Here is a 21,074-nt window from a genome sequence, read left to right as displayed (position 1 = left end):
AATATAACAGAACACAACTTTGTATACTTTAATCTATAAATTTACTTAACTAACGGAGAGGCTCTCTTTTTGTATTGTGTTGGGTTCTCTTTCATAAAATCTCACCTTTCGCCACTGCATCACACACATTCAACAGTAACGCCAACCGTTTAATAATGCAAGACTTGATTAAACATGAAAATAAACAAGATCGAAGTAATTCAAACATGTTAAAGTAAAATTCAATTTCCTTTAACATGAAAACAGGAGCAAAACGTGAGACGAGACGGTGCGCTGAGTGCCTGCATTATTCAACCTCCTACATATTTAACACGTCCGTCGCCGGCACTCACGTACTTCTCATTACGGTCCTTTGGCGTAAAGAAACACTCGCTCAAACGATCACCGTGCCTTGGAGAATTTGAATATTTATCAGGTATTTTCGTAGTGTTCATGCTTGACGGTTTGTGTGTAAGACTGATATGGTAGATTTAAAAGTATTTTAACGTATTAACTCTATGCTCCACACAAATAAAATAAAACTTTAAATAATCTACATAGGTCTTTTTTACAAATACACACACATACACAGAAACATATGCCTTTTATCCCTGATGGCATAGGTTCGCGGTGTGTATTCGGTCTTATTACAAAGTAGGTAGGGATCTATCCCAATTGGCTTAAAATTACAGACTCCGGCCTCATAGTGGGCAGAACCCAGTATCGCTTTACCCGACTCGGGAATCGAACCCGAAACCTCTCTGCTTTAAAAAGTGGTAGAGCCACGGATAAGGTAAGCATAAACTGAGCTTTTATTTCCTATTTTAAATGGATTTTTATTAATCTGCAGACACATCTGTGTCCAATCTTATGTAATCTAAGTAGATATTCAATAGATTACAAGCTTTGCACGCGGCTCTGACCGCGTGAAAAAAAATTCCGGGATATAAGTCACATTTTATATATTCTGGGGATAGAATGGAACCTATATTTTTAAGTTAGAAATCTAGCAGTACCTCATTAAAATTTTTGCGTTATACCTGCGCAAAACAGACAGATAAAATTTCTAAAAACTGTTGTTTAGGCTTCTGTAGCTGTAATAAAGACCCCCTTAGTTTTTCTTCAATATCAGTAATAAACAAAATTTACTTAATACGATTTTATTATATGTAGAGATTATCTGATTGTATAACAAATCAATGTGGGTATGTATAAGTTTAGTCCTAATATTTTGTTATTGCAAAACCAAGGAATAGCGTCAAAATTCCCATACGGAATTACTTCCTTATATATGCTTGACTGAAGGTTCAATGATTTGTTTGTATAGCATCTTTGAACTTATTAACATCTACATTCTTTTCAAACAAGTCCTTTTTGGATAAATGGTGATATATCTGCTCTCCTTTTATGTTACATTATTACGATTATGGAGGAAAATGAATAAATTATATCAAATTAATTATTACACATAATTTATTTACACGCCTCATGCGTTTTAAACCCGAAGGAGTAGGCAGAGGTGCAACTGGCGACTTACTTTCCACCGCGTGTACCTATCGCTTGACGTCATAGAGAGCGAGCCTATCGCCTTTTGGGCACGGATTTACATTTAATCAAAATATTACATTAAATTCAGGGTAGATTCTCTTTGATTACAAAGTAATAAATGCAATCATAAACTGCCATTGTCATCAAATATGATCACTATGCAGTTCACCATAGGAATCAGTAACAACTTTTCACACACCATATGAATTTATTGGTAGAATAAAATTAACTACATTTTAATCTCTATGTAGAGCATCATTTTCATAGAAACAAGAATTTCATAGATTGTATTTGTGGTTAAATTATTTTTCAATACTTTTCATTCAAATTGAGCACAAAACCTGAGCTTTATATCAACTTTACATCAATCAGGAGCCAACGGATTACGGTGCAATGATTTTATTTTTTTATTTACTTAAAATTAGGTATACCATATCCAGAAAACACCAAAAGTAAATTTAGACTAAGACATTCCTTTAAAACCATGTCTGTTCCTAAGTTTTTTCGGAATTGAATACTATAAATACAACAGACTTCATAACTCACGATACTTGGCAACACTTACTTCTGTCGCTCTATGAATATGGTAATATTGTTGGGGAAGGTATTTGGATAATAAATAAAACACTGAAATTATATGATTTTTTATTTTTTTTTTACAATGAATCAGATAACATACATATCAAACCAGCCGAAGTATGGCTAAACCCATTTATTATCTAAACTTATGAACAATACAAGAAATTGATATTTCTCAAATTCAGCTTACGTTAAATATATAGATATATTATAATATATGCATTCACTCTACATATAATCTACAACCTACTTATTCATAATCTAAGTTTGCATAAATTCAAAGTAAATATGCCCAAAAGAAATATTGTTGAACTATGAATATACATATAACTTTTTGGCAATTAATTGAGTATCATTTCTGTGCATAGCAAAATTAATTTTCTTTAACAGTAACTTAGATCTTATTCGTAAAGAGGCCACAAATATAACATGCGTTTCTGTTGTCAGTTCGATTACATAGGGACTTTTGTTAAACATTATTTATTGCCTATTCTATAAATATTATACTCTTATCGAAATGTAAGAAAAATATCCTTACGCAATAACTGAATTAGTCTAGCAGTGCTGTGCAGTGAGAGTCGAGGGTTCGCCGGTCGAGCGGTGCGTGTGCGCGAGTGCGCGTGCGCAGCGGCCGAGCGCGGGCGCCGAGCCGCTCGACCCGCCTCACCGTTGTGCGTACACATTGCGCTAACGATACCATACAATACGATACAACACTTCACATAATGTTCAAAACAACTATTTGTCATCTACATAAAATTTTCTCCAAATGTTTATATTAAAATATGTCTACTTATTGTAACCTCTAATTAGTTACAGCCAACTTTACAAATAATTGATACATTAGACTCTCAAATAGATCTCTACTAACTATTATTAATTAATGGTAAAAAATAAAGAATAAAAATACTTCTAAACATTGCATTTCAATCACATAAGGTTTAGTTTAATTATACAATAATAACATCTTTTTAAAACCCGAACATAAGTATTACAAGAACATTGATATCGTTGAGTTCTGGAATGGAAAATAGCACACTTAAATTCACTAACTGTTACACTTACATAATAATTATTGTTCTCCTGCTTTGTTTGTAATATACATTGCTTTTATGTAGTATCAGAAAAATAACAATAAAATATATCGACTATTTACTTAATACACTGATAAAATTCACCATAATTACCTTAAAATAAAGAAAATTCATACCTGTGTACCAAATAACAGTGCAGTGCGTGTGGTAAGTACAAGGAGAGTCGATAAATAGTGGTGCGGAGACACTATCTGAGGTTACTGAATGAGGTAATAAAGACATGAAGATCGCTGCGACGGCGACCGGTCGATTGCAACGCCCCGCACTCAACCCGCCACGTCGCTACCACGCACCACCGAACGGAAGATATTACAAACGAGTGCGTGTGCGTGGCGAGGCGAGAGCGGAACACAAGCGTCGCTAGCGAACCCGCCGCCAGCTACGCTATTATTTGGTACGTGACGGAACACAAACGATTCTAAATAGTGAATCGTCGACGGAACATACATTGAGGATGGTGTACAAATTGATACAAATACATATTAACTATTAAGGCAGCCGTTTACATAACTTACTACGTGAAATTTTATTACGCATGCCTCACGACTATTTAAATATTATATTACAAAATTATATTTCAGAATACAAGGTTTCAAATAAATACCCAACAAAGATAATTTGAATAAGAAAATAAGGAACACTACAGCAGCAATCAAATTGCGAACACATTTTGTACTACATAAAAAATAATACACAACCCTTTGCGCGAAAAGACTGAAAAGTTCAACTTTTAAAGTCACGGCGAAACTCGGGTCTTAATATAAATGTGTTGAGCCGCCGTCCAGGCGAGAAGGGCCGGTCCGCGGCCACTCGCAAGCCCGTCAGGCTTGTCAGAGCTTCATAGTACGACCCTCGCTTCGCCTTCAGTTAATACTATATCTTTAGAATAAATTTCTCATCACAGAGATTTGCACAGAAAAATATTTTTAGCCTATTGATATATTTATGACATAATTTAGTATCTGCTTAAAACGACAAGTGTTCCGATACAAATATATTAAGGAGAATTAATTATTAATTGGTGTAATGTGAGACGAGACAGCTTAAGTCTAATCTAACTTATTGATTAGTTCACAATTTCGCACTCGACGTAAGTCGCTGAAACATGCTTTATATAACTACATTGTACTTTAACTCAAAGGTGGTACCGAAAAATATAATTTTCATAATATTAAAACAACGCCAATCGTTCATTTTAGAGATGACACACATTACACTACATGCGGACAGATTAGTAGTATTCATTATTATGATAACTAAAGGCTCATTACAATATCAAACTTAACGCACATCACGGAAATCACGGATATGAATACAACAAAATAATTCGAATTAGAAATGTAGTCGATATGCAACGTTCAAAGATCAATCGTTGGTGGAAAACAAATTTCAGTTGACATCGGTGGTACGCAACAATCATAATTTGTTTATCAGTCTGTGTGACCTCGGTGATGTCATGTTAACGCTGTGAACGCGTCCGCGGTACATAAACGCGTTTCACTTGCTTTCATTGGGATCGGTACGTTTCAATGGTGGGGTATGTTTGTTTGTTTATAATAATTAAGCTTGTTCGTTTGTTTTGTTTGTACAACGTAAACGTCCCGGCGTGACTCGAGGCGTCACAAGTAGCGAACAATATGAGTACAACGAACAATTACATGTATCACGTCTCGTCACAAATACGTTATGTGCCGCTGGCAGTAGGAAACCCCTAACAAAATAAATATTTTCACCCGACTCACTGGATAATATTAAAAATATTTTCTTAATCACAGATATCAGTCTGTCAAAATTTAAATTAAGTATATTTCAGAATTGGATTAGTCGTTCCTCACTTACATAGGATATTATTCAAGTACAAGTACAATCAAGGTACAAAAGTGACTAATTTAAGACCATAGAGTATTGATTTTGTTGCCAATAGAAATATCGTTAAGTTGAGAGGTTTTATCAGCATATCAATGGAACATCAAAAATTTGGTCGTTCTAATACGAAATTACGTATAGAGATAGATGTACAGAGCGTGGTGTCTTCGAGACCGGTTCACTTCTCTTACAGTACAAATGAACATTGAATATAAACAATTTCACGCAGGTACAACAGAGATCTAATGAAAGAATAATACAAATACAAACTACTATCATATAGGATATGGTCGTTTATTATGCTCGATAACATGCGCACGCGCCTCGCGCTCGGGCCGCGGGGTCGCGCCGCCGTTTGAATGCGAGAGAGACTAGAGAAGCAGTATTTTGTGTAGTTAGCGAGCAGCAGGAAAGAGTCTACTGCATCAATTAACTGTTGGTGGGAGGTTGGCCTTCATACACATACATACATATACATAAACGCTATATATTCGTCCGATGTAACGAATCAAATGCAACATTACTGTATTACATGCTCAGAAGGTATGCGGAGTGTCGTGCACACGGGCACGTGTGCACTCGTGTGCCGCCGACCAAACGAATCAATAGCGACTTATTGATCTATTATAACTATACATATAGCAGGTAAAATATTCTCAGCAATCACATTTATATAAATTACCACATAGAGAATTTAGCTTAGTTCAACATATTTATCAATGGCCCACGGTTTACACGTAAAGTCACTCAGTACTTTAATTTTATTTTGTAATAATCAGTTGTTTGTGTTTATGAAGAACACCTTTGTCTTACAGCTACATATATACCAATAATACAAAAATCCATTCACTATAATTAAGGTAAATTTTAGATATTTAAACACTAAAATGTAAAATATGAAACATCCTAAATAAACTCTGATATTCCAATTTTAGGCGTTAGCTCAATTAATTAAATATATGATTGAGTGACTATGACAAAAAGAGAAATAAATGCATTACAATAATACTACTCAATCACTCCTTTGTAAGTTCGACAGGGTCCAAGCTGCTCGGGCCGATCTATCGCCTACCCCTACGTACACTAACGACAAAGCCTTCGTTATTTTATATTTGGTATTCACTTAAACGCACCACATAACAAGACTAGAGGAATGATTGCCTCTTGTGGCGACGCGCTTGGCTGTCGACGCGCGCCGCACGCGCGCACGCACGCGCGCACGCACGCACGCGCGGGCGCGCCGGTCGCCGCTCGCCCCGTCCCGTCTCCACCGACGCTACTCACGCTACCCCTCGTAAATAAGGAAGACTAGTTTCTTTGTAGATATCACCTAACGTGTTCTCTATTGTATCAGGACGTCAACGTCTTAACGTACAAAAATATATATAATACATATGTATATAAATAAATACAACAAGCAAAATTTTTAACCTTATTTTAAAATTAAAAGGCCCTGAATATCGTACACTAACAATATAATAATGTCATACAAAATAACTTCGTCAGTTTCACGCGACGGCATAATATGTACGTTGTTAACAATGGAAAAACGCGAATGTCTTTTAGTACGCATCGAGTCTGTATTCAGCTGCGATGTGAGTTCGGTTAAAGGAAATTGCGCAGTATCCGTGCTTGGTTTGGTCCCTATATATAAAATGATGTCGAAACAAGTGTCGCCTGACATTTGCTTCATCGATTTGTCGAAGCCTCTCAATGTCAAGCTGTAGAAACTAAAGCAAAGGAAAGACCCCGTCCAAACGTTACCAATTCAATGCACCGTCTGGTTTCGTGGCCGGGTGTTAATGAATGGTAACGAGAGCGGGCGACTGAGCAAACGAAATAAAAATAAACACGAAAATTACACAGTCTACGTGTATTAGGCGGGAAGGCTCATAAGCAAATACAATGCGAACTCGCGCCAATGACCTTAGGCATTAAAAGCTAACTTGAGATAACACACAACTTCAGAATTTTATTTCCATGTCGTGGAAAAAAGATAATTTATTAAGATTTAAAAAATTAAAATTAATAACAATTATGAGCAAACTACCTTTATAGTTGAGCTAATATACCGGAGCAGCTTGGAGGAAAAACGACCTAAGAGGCGTGTTTTAAAATAAATGGCTTCCATTTGTACGATCAATAGTTTTGTTGTGATGTGAGAGATCCACGCAGTTCACGTGCTGGCGTTTGTGGTCGTTGAATGGCATTTCCACATCGACTTTGGCATTCGAATGTTTGAAACAATACGCGACATACTGAACGTGTAGTGATTAGTGTACACGCGAAACCCACGCTGATTAAATCAAAATATAAATAAAAACATGTTACAAGGTTACAATATATGAATTCGGGTAAACTTCATGAAAACCAAAATAATAAATAGATAAAATATTTACACACAGGTGTATACATATAAAATGTAGATTGATGAAATAACACTTACAATAAAAGTAAAACGTAGCTAAGCTCATTAATGATTACACAAGGCGTGGGCGTGGGCGCGGGCGCCGCGCCGCCGCAGCCGCGGCTCGCAGCCTTATATTGTCTACGGCCAGTACAGACCGTACCGCCAGTACCGCCAGCACCGCCAGTACAGCAAGTCACGACTCACGAGCGGTGCCTAGCGCACACTTCATATAATAACTTTGAAGGAAACGATTACACCTGCCATCTGTTACGGTAACGTACCACAGTTCATTGAGGCACAATCATTGGTTTCTTTTAATTGCTTTTCTTTTTTTCGTTTTTTTTTTATTTTTATTTTTTTTATATTTTTTTCTCTTACATTTACACCTACGATATTTATAATAATTACTTTTAGGTACGTAAATTTATTCTAAATAACAGAAACGACTCACTAAAAAATGTTAAAATAGAAGCATGAAGCGTATTAAATCTTTTATGCATATAATTCCACAATATACATATTACAGTAAAGATGTAAGATATAAATATACAACAACATAATAATAACACAGACTAAATTGCACATGGCGCAATAATTGTGTGCAGGAAATAATGATGCAGTCATTGAACCGAAAGGAGATTCAGTAAAGGCGGCGTGAGCGCCACACGTCACAACCAAGGCGGCTCGCAGCCCGCGGCCGACGTACGCCCTACGCCGCTACGCCGCTACACCGCTACATCGCTACACCACGACGCCTACGAGTTTGTCTCTATTATCTGCACTTCTGCGTCCATTATTAAGTACTGATTAGTTAACTGACTAAATATCTTCAAGGCATGACTTCTATCGTCGTTATTCTACGGACAACACAGTCTAAAGGACACTGGATCATTATATATTTTCCGTTTGATCGACTCGTCTAATATTAAAAATTGAAAAATCTTATAAAAATTAATTATATGTTATTTTATTGCTGTATTAAATTCATACGCACCAGTAAACGACTGAAATTAGGCGTTAGAAATTATGGCGCGAGCGTGGACAGAACGTTGTTTAAAATAAAGAGCATCGTTTGTTGAATGGTGAAAATAATATTTTCGCGTAAATTGAGCTTTACAACAATACTTACAATTGACATTTGTCCGCGCCAACCAGACTATGTGACTATTGCAGAAGTAACGAGTAAGTAATGTAATAGGAACATCAGATCATCAACCCGTAACGCGAATCAATTTCAAAATTTTGGAAGAATCATTCATTACACAAGCAGAGAAATGCAGTCAATCGTTCCGGACATTTTCATCTTTGATACTCACTCTTTGGCACCTATCAGTAAACATCGTGACGATGTAGTTACGAGTATAATAGCCCCGGAGCCGAACCGATTCGGCCGCATACACCGTGCCTTTCATATAGCATATAGCAGCCTAAGTCGAAAGAATATTGAAGTCGTTTGTACTGTCGATAGAGATATCAGAGCTCCGCGTGAACAAAACCAAACGCAACCGAGAACACGCAGTACACAGAACGCGAAACTCCAACCGCCGGTCCCTACAGCGAAATGACGTTGTAATGCAAACTGTTTCTACAACACATCACACGACACATCGACACATCGAAACATCGACACTACGAGCACAACTACTACAGGTCCGAAGCGATCAAAGTGGACGCGGAGTCGCGCTCACACAACTAATTCCTTAATTTGTGAATAGGGGCCGGGCGGGGCCCGACAAGGTACAGCGATCGCTTACAACTAACTTAACACTAGAATCGTTACGTTCAATCGTAAGATCACTGGAAGATGCTCGAATACAGATGCGGTGTACATGACAGCGGCCGCGAGACGAGAGGAGCCCGCCCGCGGCCGGCGCGGTGGGCGTGCGCTAGTCACTAGTTACTCCCAAACACTTGGTAATGAATTATTTTGGCAGAGTATCTTTGTGGCACACCATCAATAAATTAATACGTAAATAAAAATGTAAATAAACTTTATGATAACTAACATGTACACGTGCGATCGTTGCCGTTAAATATCAGCAGTATGCTTACAGATACCTAAGGGGACTTAAGTGTACGCTTATAACTACGATGATGTAATACCGACTCATCTACACCTACAAGTATATTTTTAACAGAATATCTAAAGCATATGTCACTTTGAATAACGTTCAAATTGAGCCTATAGAAAATACCACAAATCTTTTATTAAATAGATATTGATATGGCTAAATTTAAGTTAGAACTTTACTCTTACCTATACACAAAAGTGTAATATTAAATTACTGTCGATCATTATTATTATAGTACTTTATAACGTTTCTCACAAATGTATGTAATATAAAATGATAAAACAATTTTCAATTTAATATATTAGGTTACCCTTACATTAATCGTATAATCTAGTTAATCGTTTCATATATTAAACATAAAGTGGCACTTGAATCACAAATACTGGAAAAAATTTGGGGAAACATCAGCATCGGCGGAGACCGACCGCCGCGCCGGCAACTCGCTCTACGATACTCTCAACAAAATAGATTATCCTTACAATAGGCAAGATACTATACATCACAGGTTACTGGATTGCGGGAGCCGCGGGGAGCCGCCGCTCCGGACCTATACTCTTGTATACGCGCCTACATCTCTCACCGTGTGGCTTAAACGAATTTACTGCTAACAGAATGCACTTTCAATCTCATTATTTTCAAATTTTGTTACATTAACATTACAAACTAATTATTCAACGTTTTGTTATCCGCAAAATGCACTTGCGCGTTTATTGCTGAATAAAATATCACTAATGGAAAACGAAAGCTCATCGCTATAGTGAGAATTCAAAACGGAATAAATAATTAAAACGCTGCGTGGTTAAACGAGAAAATAAAAAAACGAACATGAAGATATTCGGAACGCAACAGCCCGCGGGCGAAACAACAACACCCCGCGAGCGCAACAAAATAAATACACACTAACTTAGGACACGGGACGAGTGACTGAGGTAGCCCGCGACGCAACTACTGTACACATCCACGCTACGTCTATTTGGTAAATATACAAGCCGCCGAGCGACGCCACCCGCCTCGCCGCCACCGTCGGCCGCCGCCATCGGCCGTCACCGGCCGCCGCTCGCTGAATCATCTTATGTACACTAAATAATCTACATGAACACTTACAACACAGTAGATAATAGTTGTGGACAGTTGGCCGCGCCGGACGCGTCGCGTCGCGGCGCCACGCCACGCGTCCCACGCTCTCTGACTAGGCGAATAAAATTAGTCCATCCCCGCGCGGGAGACGTCAAGCGTAATTACAACTACCTACCGACGGCCCCGAGGCGCGCTTAGATCGACTCGCCGCCCAGCAGGTCCGGCGGCAGGAACGAGTTCAGGCTGGACGGCGTGGCGCGCTGGTCGTGCTGGTCGGGCCACAGCGCCGGGTACGAGTTCCAGCCGTCCTTGTTGCCGCCGCCGCGCCACGCGCCGCCGCCGCCCGAGCCCAGGTGCTGCAGGATCAGCTGCACCTCCGACTCCGCCGGCGACTCCGCGAATATAGTCGTGTTGCTCAGGACGCAATTGTTCAGCGCCATCTGGGCCTGCACCACACAAACGATACGTTCATACCTCACCAACAATACAGCTAAACAGAGGCAATGACTAAAGTGCACCAAACCCACCTTGGCCGCCTCCTCGCGGGTCGAGTAGCGAGCGAGGGCGAGACCCTGGTTCAAGTACAGATGGAAGTTCTGAAGAGGACCGTGCTGCACGCACAGCGTCTTCAGAGTAGAACCGTCAATCTGGGGAAACATTATTCCGTTCATATTTTTGTTCACAAAACATAACAATTATAGTGTAGTTTTCTTTAGAAGAAAAAAGAGGGGACTTGCAAGGTTAAGTATGACAACTCTATAATAACAATTGACAAGATAAATAAATGCAAATAAATCCCACCTCTGAGAAAAAGAAAGTATTTAGAAATGCAACGACAAGAAAATTATTGTCTTTATAACTAACTTTACCACATCTTAAGCAGTACAAATATATCAAGTCTTATAAGCAAAACTAATCAGCGGCGCCGCACCGTCTACCTTACTATGTAAGAGTAACATACCTGAGCGGTGAGGTTCTTAAGCAGCAGCCAAGTGGAAGCCTGCCAGGAGGGCAAGCGCTGGGGCTGGTGGTGCTGCGGCCAAGGTTTGTTGAGGCCGGGCGGTGCAGCGCGAGGCTTACCGGCCCACGCGTCGCCCTTGAGCGCGGCGCCGCCGCCCGCGGGCGCGTAGCTCCACGTGGACGACGACAGCGAGCGCTCGCCGCCCGGCGGGGACGTCTTGCCCGTCAGCATCTCCGTGTCCTTGATGGCGGCCAGCGACAGCGGCGAGCGCACCACCGACCCGGGAGTCATCGCCGGGTCCTCCTCCACTGTCTTCATTTGATTGCCCTGAGACCATTTCAGGTTAGCTCAAAAGAGTCATTTGATTCATCATTTTTTTTTAAAGCCTATCGGAATGTTTGTAACCTACTAATACCATTAGCTATAAATAACGTTGAAACATTGTTATTAAACACTACCTTATTGAGATGGTTATAAAGTATGTTGTAAACTTCCTTATATTTCTATACTAAAAATACACATAAAACAAAGTATGACTAAGTCAATATGCATAATAAACTTATTTTCAACCCATCGAATCACAACTTGAGTGTGTACAATGACTTGCGTACTACACACGCATAAAATGGAACAATTAATGTATGTAAAAAACAGGAATGTTTGAATGGCGACTGTTGTCTGACTGTTGTGGATTGAAAAAAATAAATAATACAAAAACACAATTACCTTCCAAGGCTTTCCGGGTTCGAACTCTGGCACTAGATCGTACACGGGCTGATGAGAGACGTGCGAGGGCCACGCGTCCTTGCCGTCGGCCACGTCGGCGCCGCTATCACCCCAGCCTTCGTTGCCGCGCCCTACTCCCCAAGTGCTGCCACAATACAATATATGTTTATTTTGTCTTTCAACCAAATAACCTTCAGAGTATTGCTTGTTAAGTGTAGCAACATATCGGATGTAATTTCTCGAATTAATTGGATGGTCGGATACGTCTACAAAACTATATAGAATTCTTAAAGAAACAAATATCACTTGAAAAATAGTAGAAAAAATGTAGAGACGCAATTTGGACACGTTGGACACGCAACAGAAGTAATTTTTAAGATTGATGCTAACATTAAATTTATTGATTACGAAAATTGTGAGAGGGCAAAAAGACAGCAATGACTATTTAAAAAAAATATTGAAACATCACTTACGTGTCGGGCTGCAGCCCGAGTTGGTTCAGCTGCGGGCTGGTGGTGGACTTGGCCGTACCAGGAGCGCGGCTGAACTCAGACGCCTCACCGTCCTTGTCGAGGGATGGCAGCTTCCATTGAGTCAGTCGGGATTGTTGATTTCCACTCGCGCCATAAGTCTGCACAGGTACTTAAATCTCATGATGTGTTTTATTTATAAATCCAAGATACGATATCGGCAAATTAAATCTCAATTAGACCGAAACACTATCAAAAATGTATTTTAAATTACTAGGTAAGTTACGTAATTCGAAACTTCAGCTCAAAATCTATTACTAACCGCTTGTGAATCTTTGGTGATTGCCATGTCACTGAAGTTGTTCTGCAGCTGGACGAGAGGGTCATGGCCCTGCTTGAACAGATCGCCGCCCGCCTGCTGCTTCATATACAACGCTTGCTGGGTAGTGATTTGGTTCTGTGCAACAATAAAACATATTAGTACATGAATCATAGTCAATCGTCAACAAAATTGTATTGTTGTTGTTGAATAACTTACTTGAAGAGCAGTGATTTGCTGCTTCGCTTTGGTAATCTGCACTGAGTATTGAATAGCAAGAGATGAATGACCTTTCGTCATCGCGAGAGAGTTTTGTTGCAACAATTGTTGTAGTACTTTAATCTGCAATAGAACAAACATTTTTTATCAATGTTCATAAACAAAAATAAGTTGGAAAATGATAAGGTGTTTGTTTACCTGTTGCAAGAGTTGATTCAATAGCACAAGCGTTTGAGGAGCCAATGGCTGGTTCAAGATCTGATGGTTCAGATAACCAGCCGACACCGCCATCTGGATCTGTTGCACGAGCATACGCAACTGCGCCGCGCTTGGCTGACCACTGTTGCCGGTTCCACTATAAAAAGCGAATGCGTTAGTCAAAAATGTATATAAAACTGATTATAATTAATTGAACAGGTGTCTTTACTGTAGAGGCAAAGACAGAGTCCGCACATAGAAACAATAAAAATATGTCACGTGTTATGATGCGCCCTGATATATCTCTGAAACCCAAACATACACATGATTATGGAAGCAACTGGTATTGCGTAGAAAAGGATTCTGACCTGAAAAATTCTGTTTACCTGGAAGGATTGTATTGCTGATGATGCTGTACAGGCTGCGGCGGCGGCTGGTTGAGCAGCTTCTGCACCACGGCGGGAGACACGGCCGGCACCGACGGCGGCGACTGGAACGCGCCTGCGTGGTGGAAGTGCTCGTCGCCGCGGCGCCAGCCATCACCACGCGCGCTCGCCAACAACTCCAACGCTTCCTCGCCGTTCATGTCACGACTACGCAATGCCGCCTCGGCGTCTTCCTTCTTGAATCCCATCTCCACCAGGAACCTGTTTTATAAAAATAGTATTTTGATATAAATTAATTGACGCGATAAGATAGTTCTGATGATAAGCACCGGCCCTTACGGCTCAGCCACGAAAATGGGTTTAGGCGGCGAGCGGCGCAGCGGCGCGATTCCGACGCGACGTACGCTGAGTAACGACGCCGGTATCTGCAGTACTCTGTGCCTAGCATCCTCCCCCCTATTCCCGCTCGCTCGCCGCTGCCGCTCGTCGCTCGGCACAAAGCCGCTCACGTTGGCGAACACGCGGCGACTCGTAACGTGCTTCGTACTTCCCCATAGATTTGTTCTAGCCGCTCGTCGCGCCGCACTAAGTTGCCGCTCCGAGCGGCAAGGTCGTAGCTCAACCCTTAAACAGTTGTCGTGCTAAAACATTAGTTTTTCCCCAAAACTTTATCTAGCCATTTCGCTTGGCTACTGTCGATTGGCGACGATAATTGTCAATACTGTAGTGCCGACCCAGGTGGACAAACACGACCTAACACCCAGTAGATAATTATTATACTCAACAATTCCATAAATACTAAACTAGCAACGAATATTCGGGTACTATTCGGTATTCGGCCTTTTCGGTTACTTTTATCCTATTCAGCCGAATACTGAATAATTAGTTACTATTCGGCCGAATACCAAATACTTATAGATAAATAATTGGTAAAATAAATAAATATATATTTTATGTTTCATAATGATCAAAATAGTCAAACATAATCAATAAACAATATTAAATAAATGTTTATGGAAGATTATGATGCTGAATTTTCCTGCATTTTTAGGCAATAGGTTTTTGGTTTCCCTCCTCCTTTTGAGCGTAGTAGATATGAGAGTGCTGTACATTGAATAATCAAGCGAGACACAAACACTTCCATATAAGCTATCACGCCCCGCGCTGGCCGAATATTTTTGCCGAATTTTCGGTATTGGGCATTTGGCCGAATGTACTATTCGTTGCAAGTCTAATAAGTACTAAAAGACCCAAACCTGAACTGCTTGCTATTCCAGACTACTTCTTTGGGCAATTGTTTGGCAAGTGGACCGCCCTGAGGAGGTTTCGGTCCTCCCCATTCGCCAATATCATCGGGCCAGCCGCCCGAAGGGCCGGAAGGCTTGGGCTTAGGCACAGGCCAAAGTCCTTGACCAGATGCATCGGGCCAGGCTGGAGCATCGCGATCGGGCCATGCAGGTGCGTGCGGTTCCTCCCAGGAACCATTGCGTTGTGGGTGTGCTCCCCAAACTGCGTCTGGCTTGGTAGGAGTGGGCGGGATGCGTGTCGGCGCAGGTGGACCTTGAGGACCTCCTCGACCCATGCCCATTCCGGCGCGCTGAGCCCACAAAGCTGTACCATCATCAAATCCAGCGCCAGCACGGCGAGCCGCGGGCGGTGATGGTTCCTCCCATCCGCTAGACTTCATTGTATCTTTAGGACCCTGTAAAATCGCATCCATAAGCTACCATGTAACACTAAACAACAGAATGTCTATTAACAAGCTACACTTACTTGTCCTCCCCATTGGTTGACACCACCAGTAGGCATCATTTTATTGGGGCCAGCGGGGTGCTGATGCTGACTCCACATGTCGCCGTTAAGACGGCCAGAGATTCCACCTCGTAGATCATGACGTGGGTCGACGGGTTGCTGACGAGGATCCGTCGTGCGGTGGGGATCCAGTCTCGGATCAGAAGGACGGTGAGGTTCACCCCAGGCATTCCAGTCATCCTTTTTAGGCATGCCCCATTGTTGTGCGTGTTGAGGCGGACCTGCGGGCCATTGCTGTGGAGGCGGAGGACCTGTCCACACGTTAGCAGAGTCAGCGACATCATCATCCTCACCCCAAGTTCCACCAATGTTGGTGGTAGGAGTATGACCCCAAGGAGTCTTCGCGGCAGGTTGCGGCGGTGGTTGTCCACCATTCCTCAAATTGGCCTCCCAAAGATCAGTTCCAAGGAAAGCGCCGTTATTAATGTTGGGTTTCCAAGCAGGTGGTCCTCCTGCAGTGGGCTCTACTTTGGAGCCAGGTTCTGGTGACCCAGGCACATCCCAATTGGTATCTTGGTTAACATGTTGCTAAAACAACAAGGTTTGCTATAAGAATGATCCTTATATCTTCTATATGTGTATACATATTTTTTCAATTAAATGTTTACTTACACCTCCCCAGCCATCCTGACTAAAGAGAGCTTCCCTCATAGAGTTCAACTGCTCAATTTTTGCAGATGATGTGTTGTTGGTGTTGTTACCACCATTACCATTCCCGTTAGCGGGTCCATTAGCATTAGATGAATTAGAATTTGTACCTCCATTATTACCATTTGCAGCATTGTTTGTACCTGTGGATAGATTTACAGATCAAATAAACCCTAGATTGATAGCAAAAAAAAAACTATCATATGTGATGTTAAGATCAAACTTTATAATAATTAGTCTATACCGCAATCAAGCTAGATATCGATCAAAATAGCTTAATAATTTCAGTCGATAATATTCTTAATTCAATAATGAGGTTAATACACGACAATGCTGCATTGTCGCAATAATGTGTCCACTAACCGTTGCTTGCAGGCGCCCCGTTGTTGTTAGACTGCGAATTTGGCATGTTTGCCGGATTATTTTGCCAATTTTGTGCAGACGCTGCACTCGTGGGCGGTATCGGATTGCCGTTTGTTTTATTGCTATTCACTGTAAAAATATTGACATTCGTTAATAACTACATAGATAACAATATATTTTTATAAGTGATTATTTTTCGCAAAAATTATCACAATTAACATCATTAATTGTCAATCATAGCGAATATTAATTGCATGACATCATTACGGTACGAAACTACTTACAATCCGCTTGAGAAGTCGGCGGCCGCTGCGCCGTGTTATTCCATTGTTGAGTATTGTTTGTTCCATTATTTGATTGACCACTTGTGCTGCCGCCCCAATTCCCAGCTGACAAAAAAACACGCAATGTACCATACCTACATGTATACACACTGTCGATATAAAGAAAATTATTTTATTAAATGTTTGCCGCGATTCTAGTGCCATTTACAATCTGTTCAAATAGGAAAAACCGCCAGACGCTACATAATATACTGTCTTATCTTTACAAGATGTGAATAGTCAGTATAGGTAATAAGCTCCACGAAGCTATGTCAATTCATTTATTTTTAGCCCATCTAGCATCTAGCTATTCTACCTTCAAGCATAAACTATGGAAAGCCAAAAAATCTTCAAGTCCCTACTGCAACATTTTGAGTATCTATGCACTGTTGATAAATCAGACAAAAAAAGATAGATTTATGAAGTAGAACCTTGGAGTTATGCCTATCGTGTCCTTAGGGTACTGCTAGGACTCGATAATTAGTCCTGTGACTATATGCCAATCAGTCTACTATAACAAAGAGTATGGCCCTGTGGTAAGTCTTTTTAATTAAAATCTTCAGCTAATAATACTAAGTGTTTGTCGCACTTACCACTGTTGTTGGAGGTAGGCGGGCTGCCCCATCCGGTGGCCGCGTTGAGGGAGCTCTCCCCACCGCCGCAGAGGCGCATGCGTCGTGGCACGCCCCAGCTGTCCAGATCTTCCTTGTTTGTCATAGTCTTTATAATTCGCTCCTCGTTCTTCGCCAATTCCATCATAGCATCAAAGGTGAGATCACCATTCGCGAAGGTCCCCAGAGCGGGCTCATCCGCCGATTCCGATTCGTTACAATCAACTTTCGATACATTATTGTCATGGTGTATTCTGATAAACTTGTCAGCATCAGAAATCATTCGAGTTTTCGTTTTGCATATCATATTATGAACAGACTTATCACTCAGTAGTTGCGTCTCGCAAGGCTCATTTCGTATAATACAAACGGAGGATTTAAAAGCGTAATCAGACTTGTTCATATACTCTGGCGCTCCCAACGCCATCTTAATGTTTAAGTTAAAGCTACTGAAATACGGGTCACTGTATGAGATACCCTGGACTGTTATGGCGTTAATCTTTACAGGAATGCAGTAGTTAGGCGTGTCGCCAATCATTTGGTTTTGTCGGACTCTATCAACAAACACTACATTATAAATATTATTATCTATCATTTTTACACTAACTCGCTGACTCTCATTCTTCTCTTCGACTCGCTTAAAAGCACCAAATTTATTTGTGTTCACCACCATTGAGGTGGAGTGTTTACATTGCATTGGTTCGGTAACAGTATCAATATTGGAGTAACAATTATCCTTAATTACATGTGGAACACATAATATTACAGAAACATTAGACATCAGACAATTATTATAAATAGAATAATTTTCTACAATATCCATCTAGCATTATACTTATTTTCACAGATTGCATATTGTTTCAATTATAGACTAAGTAACAATGGTTCGTGATGCAGTCAATAAAGCAGGTAGCAGTGTTTAGTGCCTCTGTGTCAGAGGACAAGGTGAGATCACCGCTGGAAGCTGCTGCGGACTCGCCTCCTAGCCCCAGGTGGCCCAGCCCTATAACAATATATTACTACATCAGGTCCACACTACTCACTACATAAAGATCACATACAGATTGCAAAGTTGATAGGTGATAATGGTAGCTTGATACAGACTTAAATTGTATATCAAACTTACGTTATCAATAACAAATGACTCATGGAAATATTTTAAGCATAACCTCTCTTGACATACCAAGTTGGCACAGAGGAATATGTTTGAAATAAATAGCTAATAAACGCAATGTGCATGGGGAAGATAAATGATATTCAACAATATTTAAAGTAGTCATTATTTTTCATAAATTACACATAAATATTGTGGTCTTCTAAATGAAATCCATCTTGAATAAAAGAAATGTTAACAATATTTAAAAATGTTAATTGTGTATGATGTAATGTTAGTTTGATCATTAATACGTAGATTTATATTTGAAATTTTCTAAATAGAAAAAAAATACATAATTATTTATAGCATTGTTGCTGCCGTCACTCATTTTAACCATGCCCAAGATGTCATGAGCAATGTGACTGCATAATTTTCAGAGATGAAATGGTGACGGGAAGCAACAATAGTGGGAGTGGAAACTGACCAACAACTGACATGATAATTATTTATAAATAATTTTATAAAAATAGAACAGACTATCTTATAAATACAAGTCCCCGTTGTCAACAATATTGATTCTTAATAAACAACAGATTAATAAGATTTTTTATTATATGTCAATGTACACAAATGTCCATAGGATTCAAATAAGTCTTTTTTAGAAAATCTGTTCCAGGAAGCCTGTGTATGACCTACTTAGGTATTTATTCTAGATAAGTTTATATATTTATAATAAAATAAAAAGTGCAATTAAAATTGTATTATATCTAGGTATATTGAGGCTGAAAAACGTCTTAGAAACTAGTTTATTGGAAAGACAGCTTCAAACTAAATTGTATTGATTTATTAACTGTTCCATATAAGAAGCCAGTTAGTGCAAAGGAAATTTTACCTTATAGGACGGACGAGAGGCTGAGCTGTATATCACAGATAATGCGGGCTCGGCTGATCCCCAAGCAGCTGTGCAGTCAGCTCGTTTCAGTTTATCTGCACACAAAAGACTTCGGTTCTATATACAATATTTTCAACTCTTACGATTCTAATTAGTAAACAAATTATAACGCATAGATGATTTCATAATAAAAAGCATGACGAGCACTATCTAAATACCCTTACAATAAAAATAGGAACGAAAAAGATTCCATCCATTTTAAGGTTATGCCAAGGACTAAAAAATGTAGCAATATACCAAACACGTTACTACCAGCCATAGCGAAACAAGATCCAGGAAGACAAAGTTACATCAATATTATTACGACGCACTTAAACGTTCACAAGCAACATAAACCTTTATAACGATATCAACATCGAAAATATTGAAATAATGCGCCGTCGTTCACCAATACGCCATTCCAATAGTGCATACAACGCGAATACTTACAACGGAATGAACAACATCAAAATGAATCCGATTTATCACTACACCCATCACAAAATTCGCATTTCTATAAAATTCAATATTCTTTTCTTGGGTAGGTACTTGTATTTGTATATTTCGGCCTTGAGACTCGACGATTCGATGTTGAATATCGTATACATGTAGCTATCTATGCTATATCATCCACGGCACTTATCTATATCTAGAGTGAAAGTTAGCACGACCTATATCGGACGATTCCAACGTATGTTTTACTTAATTCATATATTACCAACAACAAATGCACTCAATAAACACGATAAATGAATAAGTTCGTCAAAAATCACCCATTTATTTAGAGAAAATACAAAAAATTCTTACGTGACACGACCGAGCACAACGGTGTTATATTACTGGAGAGAACGAGAAAGCAAATTGAACGTGACACTAACATTCAGTTTGTCAGAGGGGGACAGAGGATATGCCTGAGAAAGCGATGCCATAAATGCTCCGAACTAACCACAGCGACACAAAGTTTATTTCCAAAAACTACAGTTTTTCAAGCATACCTTCGTTTGTATGGTTGTTGGCACGATAACTGTCGAGATTTATATAAAATCACAATCCCAAACCCCCGAGAACACGGCTTCGACGGCTGGATGGAATGATTTCGTCGTCGGGGTTCGCACGAAGAACTTGGAAATGCTACAAAATGAAGTTGAACAACAATAACGTAACGTTGGTTATGCGTCAAACGTATCTTTGCCTTGGTAGGATAATAGCAATTTTCTATACCCATATACACTACAAGCATTATCTATCTATAGTATACTGTATACACCTATAAAATATGCGGTACGTATAATAATAATAATACCGTATGGTAGATACCTACGCACCTACTTATATTTATGCGGTTGTCTTCGTAACATTTAATACAGGTAGATACAAGTTTACAAC

The 21,074-nt window shown here is 39.9% G+C and overlaps 1 protein-coding gene across 3 annotated transcripts; it reads right to left on the bottom strand.

Annotated features, from left to right (window-relative positions):
- Positions 1-2,159: 2,159 nt before the first annotated feature.
- LOC115443628 (protein Gawky) lies at positions 2,160-20,863 on the bottom strand. Of its 3 annotated transcripts, none has more exons than XM_030169100.2 (17): positions 20,684-20,863; positions 19,650-19,744; positions 17,644-18,664; positions 17,012-17,116; positions 16,728-16,856; positions 16,329-16,507; positions 15,678-16,244; positions 15,161-15,606; positions 13,905-14,165; positions 13,519-13,675; positions 13,321-13,443; positions 13,105-13,239; positions 12,786-12,943; positions 12,313-12,457; positions 11,587-11,913; positions 11,153-11,272; positions 2,160-11,071 (listed from the first exon to the last, which is right to left on the bottom strand). In XM_030169100.2, exons 3-17 carry the CDS (start codon positions 18,482-18,484, stop codon positions 10,820-10,822), a joined length of 3,945 nt encoding a protein of 1,314 aa, XP_030024960.1. In that variant the 5' UTR covers positions 18,485-18,664; positions 19,650-19,744; positions 20,684-20,863; the 3' UTR covers positions 2,160-10,819. The 3 variants fall into 3 exon arrangements, with proteins under 3 accessions (XP_030024960.1, XP_030024961.1, XP_030024963.1); XM_030169101.2 differs by lacking the exon at positions 20,684-20,863 and adding an exon at positions 20,496-20,639 and having other exon boundaries at positions 10,820-11,071; XM_030169103.2 differs by lacking the exon at positions 20,684-20,863 and adding an exon at positions 20,139-20,423 and having other exon boundaries at positions 10,820-11,071.
- Between the last annotated feature and the right edge of the window lie 211 nt (positions 20,864-21,074).

This window comes from Manduca sexta, chromosome 12 (assembly GCF_014839805.1).
Source record: "Manduca sexta isolate Smith_Timp_Sample1 chromosome 12, JHU_Msex_v1.0, whole genome shotgun sequence".
Classification (NCBI taxonomy): Eukaryota; Metazoa; Arthropoda; class Insecta; order Lepidoptera; family Sphingidae; genus Manduca; species Manduca sexta.
The sequence above is the reverse complement of the archived record's forward strand: the minus strand, read 5'-3'. Positions and strand labels throughout refer to the sequence as shown.

Bases quoted from the DNA above. Each gene is read 5' to 3' on its own strand.
- LOC115443628 (XM_030169100.2), bottom strand. From the start codon at position 18,484: ATGGATATTGTAGAAAATTATTCTATTTATAATAATTGTCTGATGTCT. The intron at 13,240-13,320 runs GTAAGTTATTCA...ATTGTTGCACAG, and splicing joins AGCAAATCACTGCTCTTCAA to AACCAAATCACTACCCAGCA. The intron at 12,458-12,785 runs GTAAGTGATGTT...GTATTGTGGCAG, and splicing joins CTCGGGCTGCAGCCCGACAC to CACTTGGGGAGTAGGGCGCG.